This window comes from Neltuma alba, unplaced genomic scaffold (genome assembly GCF_004799145.2).
Source record: "Neltuma alba isolate B1F8T4 unplaced genomic scaffold, ASM479914v2 tig00010190_pilon, whole genome shotgun sequence".
In the NCBI taxonomy this organism is placed as follows: Eukaryota; Viridiplantae; Streptophyta; class Magnoliopsida; order Fabales; family Fabaceae; genus Neltuma; species Neltuma alba.
This window is the reverse complement of record NW_021635129.1, coordinates 49,566-57,657: the sequence shown is the minus strand read 5'-3', so window position 1 is coordinate 57,657 and position 8,092 is coordinate 49,566. Positions and strand designations below refer to the sequence as shown.

Genomic DNA, 8,092 nt, shown 5'->3' with positions numbered 1-8,092 from the left:
TCCCAAAGCCACAACACCTTTGAATGTTTTCATTAGATCTGATGCAAACATCAACCCCTGATGTCTAAATTTCTTGAAATTGGGGTCTACCTACATAGACATAATTAGGCATAATTAAGCGATATCTAAACTGATATTCAAAATTAAAACTCAACTAGTGCAAATAATTACTAGTAATTTTCATTGCCATCACTCGTCGGAGGCCAGCACCCTATTTGTGGTTGCGTCATAACCAATTCTAGTCTCTCCAGACATCAGTTTTTCCTACAACTTCCAATCTTTTCTCAAAATGTCAAATCTATTCTTTAGTTGCTTCCTATCATAATTTTTGCCACTCTTTTCCTAAAAATTCTTTTCAATTTTCCCCCAACTAGGCCTTGTAAATGATGTTCCTTGTTGTTCTTTTTGCAGTAGTTGCTTGGCACAAACATTGATTAGTATTTTAGGTGTGTAAGGATCCCATATCACTTTTCTTTTATCATTATCCATTTCTCTATGCCCTTTGATTAAGATAAGACTAATTGAATCAAGCAAAGCCCTAAAAATGTAATAATAAAAGCTATATTATGTAACACATATGTTACAGCCAAACAAAAATATATATTATTTTATCACCAAAAAATATATATTAGTTTCCTAATATTATTGTACATGTTTTTGTTATCAAAATTCCAAATATTATTATCATGTAATAAAATATCAATTAAAACATTTTGATTACTTAAGTCTTTTTGGTTTTCTTATTCACATTTTTTTGAAATTATAAATATATATTATCACAATGTTTTAGCACACTTGTAGGCTTAGCAAACAAATTGTTTTCTCTCCCAAATAAGCCTGACATTTTGTTTAGTAACAAGAATCTCACAAAAAAAGTGAACTAAGCTCAAGATTAAAAGCCATTGCACAAGAAGGAAATAAACAACTTAACAAAAGGCATAATTAACTCATCAAAACCAATAATTAACATTCTTTTAACATTTAGATCCTTTAGAAAATGGGATTGAATATTCTTTTCTTTATTAAGCTGCCAAATTGTTGTCTCCTTCCCCCCTCTCTCTCTTTACATGCTCGTCAGCTTGCTTCTTCAATTTACTCACGCGAAATGTTGTTTACTTACCACTTTATTGCAATTCTTTTTAAACTATTTTATCATAATATAATACCTCTTCTCGATTAAGTACTAACTAGCAACCAATCTTTTCCATTATCTCCAAGAGTCGGGACAAGGAACAGGTATATGTATTGGACCATCTAATGTCATAAAATCATACACATATAACAGAATAATGACAATGAAATTGTATATTTGATCCACTTAATTTTATCCCCATCCACCTCTTCTCCTTGTTTCTCTCTATATTAAATTTGTGAATGAGGCAAGCATGGACCAATCCACCTCTTCTCCCTCTTCTCCCTCTTCTCCCTATTTTTCTCTATTCAGTCCCCTCTAATACATCATCAAGGGAATAAGTTCCAGAAATCAAATTAAGCCTATGACTTCTTGTTCAAAGAGAAGCTACTATGCAACAATTTTGCCATATGATTTTTGTTAGATAAATCCTCATCCTCATTAATTATTGTTCACATATAAGTCACAGGACATTGCAAACTAACAAGAATTTTATTCCTCCAGTTATAACTTTCAGCTTCCCTGTGGAAAACAAGCTGCCTATTTTCAATCGACCTAGAAATTAGTTTCATTTTTCAGCCTTCCACCGGCAAGCATAGACAATAGCACATTCAGGCAACCACAGGGGATCAAACTGAAAAGCAGGACAGCAAAATAAACTGACCAACTTGTAATAGATCCAACCACCCAAAGGCTGCTAGAGGTAGATCTGATAGTGTATTGCACTGAGAAGCTCAAATATCTATGCACAGCTCACATACACCGACAGATGGTGTGAAGTCGGTTGTAGACGGCGACACCAGCTTGGACAAGGTGACTGCAACTCGGACAAGGCGACTGCAACTCAGACTTTTGATGAAGGAGTAGCCTCCAGCACGCTATGAATGCCACACACCCAACACGAGACCTCACGCCGGTGACGTGACGCAGCTCATAGCGACCAGAAATGGAGCTCCTAGGAGGAGGCGACGAAGAAGTAGGAATGGTAGAGGACTCATGGCTTGTGGGTGACTGCTTTGGATAAAAAGAAAACAAGTGAAGTCATAGGAATAATAATGCCATAAGGGAGAGAAAGCGGGAATAAAAATTTCTAACACGCTCAGAACGATAATAAGCTCTCCAGGGTTGAAAAATAAGCTCCCTCCTCTGGCTTATTTTAAACACACAGTTGGGCAGCTTAAATTTCCATAAGCCCAATACAAGGTAAGCCCTCCCAAACAATACCTTCATTTTGAATCGGACTTATCTTCATTTTAAGCCATGTTTGGGCCAGCAAACGTTGACCCAAATAGGCACAGATCCGATTTGTTTCATATAATCTCTCTCATATTTATTAATTTTTTTAAATAGTTTTTATACTATTTGTACATGTTAAATATTTCATCAAATGGTAATTCTAACAAATACACATAATTAGCAATGATATTTTAGGAAAGACAACATCTATTTATTATAAATAACTAACTTAATAAATTTTTTTAATCTACTCAAATTAATCAACTAGTTTTTATATTAAAAATGAGACGCAATATGATTCAAGTTGCAAACAACATTTTCAAAAAATATTACCTATTTCGAAACTCCAACAGGCGCCTAAAAGAAGTGGGTTTAAGCTAGTTTTGAGAGTTTTACAAGAATGTGATGATCAAAAACATCAACCCACTTGAGTAATTGTGATCAGGCGAGGAATTGTTTTTGTTTTCTTGGGATGTTTACATAGAGGAAAGTTATTCATATTTTGTGAAATTTTGTTTTCCTCAACAAATTCATTTCTATTCTCTCAACTTTTTCTTTTTCAGATTTCAAAACTTTCATAATGTTGTGAAAATGAATATAATACTCAGGAAGATTTAAGTTGTTGTATCATATGAGAAAGTTATAACGGATTAACATAGCAATTATTTAAATTATTATTGTTGGGCCCATATGTAATCTACTATATTATGTTATCTAGATTCCAAAGTCTATTTTTTAAGGGAACATTTGAGAAAAGGACCTACAAAAAATAATATTTATTGAAAAGATAAAAAAAATTGTAATTAAAATGTAAATTTAAAAATACAAAATTTTTCCTAACCGCACCTCCTATATTTCCTCCCACATTCCCTGTTGCATTATGGTTTTAAAATTAATGCAAATATCTAAATTTTACTAAATTAAACAGAATTTCTCTTAAATTTTACAGCATGCCTCAATATTTATTGTAACAAATATAATGTCAAAATAAAAATAGGAGAAAATTGCATTAAAGTCTCACCCAAGAGAAATAAATATAAAAGAATTCTTTGAAATTATCAAATTAATTTGAAGTCCTAACTGATCTCATTCCACTTATTCAATTACTAAACTTCCCTCATATTCTTGTTCAAGTATGCATTGAAAATTAAAAAGATTGAGAAAATATGTTGTTAATATTTATTACAATAATTATTAATTGTTACATCTTAAGGATATATTTGGATCAGCGGTGGCAAAGTAACTTTTATTTCATCTAACTTTTGCAAATGTAAGTTAGGATAAAAATCAGTTAATATAATATGATTTATGTTTGGATTGATTTTTATAAAAGTTAATTTGAAAAATTTTAACTTGTTTGAATGAGTAATGGAAAAAGACATGAGTTTAAGTGTAAAATGATTGAAAAGGACAAAATTTTTATAATATATATGATTTGATAAATTTAACAAAAATAATGAACGAAAATGAACATTATAAAAATATAAAGAGTCAATATGTTATTAAAAAATTTGTAATTATAAAAAACCATTTAATAAGATGCTTCGAATAAATAAATATAAAGATACAAATATATGTATATATATTTTATATTTTAAAATGATAACATTTAATAATATTTAATTATAAGCTCACGTTAAAAAAATGGGAAAATTACTGTAGAGTCCCACAAAAGACAATTTACTACCAGAAGGTCCCATGAAATCCCCAAATTCCTCATAAGTCCCCAGGGACCTCTGGGTAAATAATTTGAGTTGTGATATTACGTACTTGCCCTCAGTCATTGATAAAGGAAAGAAAAGAGGGAGAGACGCTGATTGGCTTCATTTAGTGCGGTTGTTTGTTATGCATGCACAAGGAAGAGAAGCTTCTGAAAGAAAGAAGGGAGTTATGCGCTGGTACTCCATCGCAGGCAAGCGACATTATTTCTTCATCTTCTTGGTACGTCTCATCATTAACAACATTTCTCTTCTTCTGTACACAACCAGTGTCAAGTTTAATGTTGGTCTGAAAAGTTGATTGTGTTGATATGTGGGTATTAAAGATGTGATTCAACTCACTAGAAATATTAAGGGAGTCTCATTTTAGTCATATGTGGTTTTAATCATGTTAGGTGTGGTTTTACTATGTGTGGCTAGGGTTAGAAAGCAATGCTCTGTTTTTCGGTGAATGAGGCTCTGTTTTTCGGTCACTGATGCTGTGTTGCTGATGAAGATGAGTGGAAAATAACAGATATTTATTATTGTAACCCCTCAAATGCGATGGTTAAATGTGTTGTTAATGGGTACATCGAAGGTTGTTAACATAACTGTATGACTTGTTATTAACAACCAGTCGCAGCTTTAATGCTGGTCTGAAAAGTTGATTGGGTGTTTATACGTTGGTATTAAGCATGTGATTCAGCTCTCTAGAAATATCAAGGGAGGCTCATTTTAGTCATATGTGGTTTTAATCATGTTAGGTGTGGTTTTACTATGTGTGGCTATGGTTAGAAAGCAATGCTCTGTTTTTCGGTGAATGATGCTCTGTTTTTCGGGCAATGATGCTGTGTTGCTGATGGAAATGAGTGGAAAATGACAGATATTTATTATTGTAACCCCTCAAATGCGATGGTTAAATGTGTTGTTAATGGGTACATCGAAGGTTGTTAACATAACTGTATGACTTGTTATTAACAAGTGATTGTGGCAGGTTGATATCCAGGATGGCAACTTCCAGTGCAAAGCAATTGTTTTGCTACCTCCATATAGGAGGACAATTTATTAATGGTGTAGAAGGTGAAACGCAGTATGTTGGAGGTGGTGTGAGAACAAGAATGATAAAGGAAGGGACATCATATGGAGAATTTAGAACAATGGTGGCATCAATTGTGGGAAAAGAAAGTAATGGAATGGTTATGAAATTCACAGTAACCTTTGATGAGTGTACATTTGTGGACCTTGTAGATGATGAAGGAGTAGAACATTTGATTAACTTCAATGGCGACAGTGGTCATGTATATATAGGAGAAAATGGAGATCAAAATTCACAACTAACAAGGGATGTTGTAATAGAAGAGCAACATGTGTAAGTTGTTATTTAAATTTCGAAGTAATATTAGCTATTGTCAACTGTTGTGCATAAGTTGTTATTATAGTGATCGAAGGTTGTCATTAACGACCCCTTGACCTGTTCTGTTATGTAGGATGGAAGACTTGTTCGGAGGTTCAGATACATTGTCCATGTCTCCACCTAATGTGGTTAGTGAAGACCCACTATTGTTGCCATGTGGTTCAGAAATGATGCCAACCCCAATTCCGGAAATGAATTCAACAAAGTGGAAGGGTTTGGTTATCGGAGAAGGACAGATTTTTCCTAATGCAGTGGCTCTTAGGCAAGCACTGTATAGGTACAGTATTGCTGTGAAGTTTTCATACAAGTTTGTGAAGAACAATCAACAAAAGATCATTGTGAAGTGTATGGCGGAGGGATGCCCGTGGTATATGGGTGCATACTCAATGGGACAAAGACAAGATTCTGAGTTGTTAATAATTAGAACCTTAAGAAGTGAGCATGTGCATTATGCACAGGACAGCTTGGTTGTATCTCACTCTAGAGGGTCAAACTTAACATCATCAATCATGATAGATTCTTTGAGGTGTAATATAGACAAGAATGCTAATGAACTTAGAAGAGATCTGTATAGAGAATATGGGGTGCGACTGAATTATAGTCAAGCATACAGGGGTAGAGAAAGAGCATTGAGGGAAATACATGGTCGTGCACAGGATTCATACATGGCGATTCCCTGGATTTGTGAAAGGCTCATTGAAACTGATCCAAACACAAGTGCTCGATGGGAAGGGTTGGATAGTAACAGATTTCAGAGGGTGTTCATTGCTTATGGATGCTCAATTAATGGATTTTTAGAAGGGTGTCGACATATACTTTATATAGACGGCTGTCATCTAAGTGGTCCTTACAGGGGGACATTGATTTCAGCTAATGCATATGATGCAGACAATGAACTATTTCCATTAGCATATGCTATAGTTAGTGGGGAGACATATGATGATTGGGCTTGGTTTCTCCAGAACATCAAAGACATCACAAGATCAGTGGAGACAACGATAGTTTCAGATCGGAATAATGCCATTATAGGTGCTGTGCGAACAATATTTGGTGGCGAGAGACATGCTTTTTGTTATAGGCATGTGAAAGAAAATTTTAGTGCACATTATTTAAAAATTAACCGAGGCAGGGGACGAGTTTCAGGTACTTCAAAGGACGTTGCATTGAAAATGCTGGATGGAATCGCCTATGCAAGGATTGAGGATGAATATGTTGCTGCAATGGGGAAACTTAGATCATTCTGTCCACAATTGGCTGATTGGGTTGACACTCAAGGAGATGTAGATCGGTGGGCTTTAAGCAAATTCCCGTTTAAGCGATGGGATAACATCACTACTAATGTTGCGGAGTCGTTTAATGCCTGGATTTTGAAGGAGAGGAAGCACAATGTGTCAGTTCTCATACATGAGCATATGGAGAAATTAGCCAAGAAGATGGTTGCAAGCAAAATGGCAATGGAAAATTGGACAAATGGCGTTGGGCCAAATATTGAGTCCAAGTTGCAAGAAAAAGTAGCAAGAGCGGAGAATATGCATACTGTATATTATGGAGATAACCGAGTTCAAGTTGATACTACATCTCCTACTGGAATAATTTGTGTCACTGTTGATCTCACAGCTCAGAAATGCACTTGTTTAGCATGGCAAATGAGCGGAGTACCTTGTGCTCATGCCTGTGCAGCGATAAAGCTACTTCATGGTAGTGTTTATGAATTTGTAGATGATTGCTATAAGCTGTCAGCCCAAGAGAAGATATATGCAAGTAGTATGAGGCCAATTGCGACACATGATTGTCCTCGTCCCGAAGCTCTCACCGTTACGCAGATGATGACGGGAACATTTTTACAGCCACCAATCACTAAAAGACCCTCAGGGAGGCCAAAGAAAAGAAGGATTGAATCTCAATTTCAAAGTAAAAAACTTTACCACTGTGGAAGATGCCATGAGCCAGGCCACACTGTGAAGACTTGCCAGAACCCCAATCCAAGTTGAGCTTTGCTGGTGGCTTGTTGATATTTCGTTTTGTGAATGCTTGTGACAGCATTTTTTTTGTAAATGTCATAACCTACACCTCAAGTTGTCCGTCATTATCCACACATGCAACACGTATGCTTTTTTGAATAGGTTGTAAATTTGGTGTAGTTATGTTGTACATATATATATCAAGTGGTAAATGACACCTGGTTGTAATCTGATATAACATCATTTCTGTATTTTTGATGTACTGGTGAATAGGTTGTAATGGACTTGTTATCAGACGCCATGCAGGTTGTCATTAGCAGTCTCAATTATGTTACTGATATAAAGTGACAATTTCTCCTACTTCCAGTGTTCAGTGATTTGTTAAGACATTCGAGCTGTGTTAAAGTCATAATATGATATGATTTGGTTAGAATTAGATCTCATGTGGAGGTTGTGGTATCCCCAGCGTCAGTTGTCAGGGGCAATGCGAAGGTTGTTAACCAATTCTGTTCGGGTTGTCAACAATCCCTGTTGAGGTTGTAATGAATTGCTGGAATAAAAATCTGCTGTAATATGATTTGGTTCTTTTTAAGCTGTTAATGACTTTAAAATGCTCCCAATTTTTGCTATTAAGGTCGTTATATGTGCTCAT

The 8,092-nt window shown here is 35.0% G+C and overlaps 1 protein-coding gene across 1 annotated transcript; it reads left to right on the top strand.

The window, feature by feature from the left end:
- Window positions 1-4,265: 4,265 nt before the first annotated feature.
- LOC114754804 (uncharacterized) lies at window positions 4,266-7,800 on the top strand. Its single transcript, XM_028943638.1, has 3 exons — window positions 4,266-4,309; window positions 5,060-5,434; window positions 5,553-7,800. Exons 2-3 carry the CDS (start codon window positions 5,073-5,075, stop codon window positions 7,468-7,470), a joined length of 2,280 nt encoding a protein of 759 aa, XP_028799471.1. The 5' UTR covers window positions 4,266-4,309; window positions 5,060-5,072; the 3' UTR covers window positions 7,471-7,800.
- Window positions 7,801-8,092: the final 292 nt, after the last annotated feature.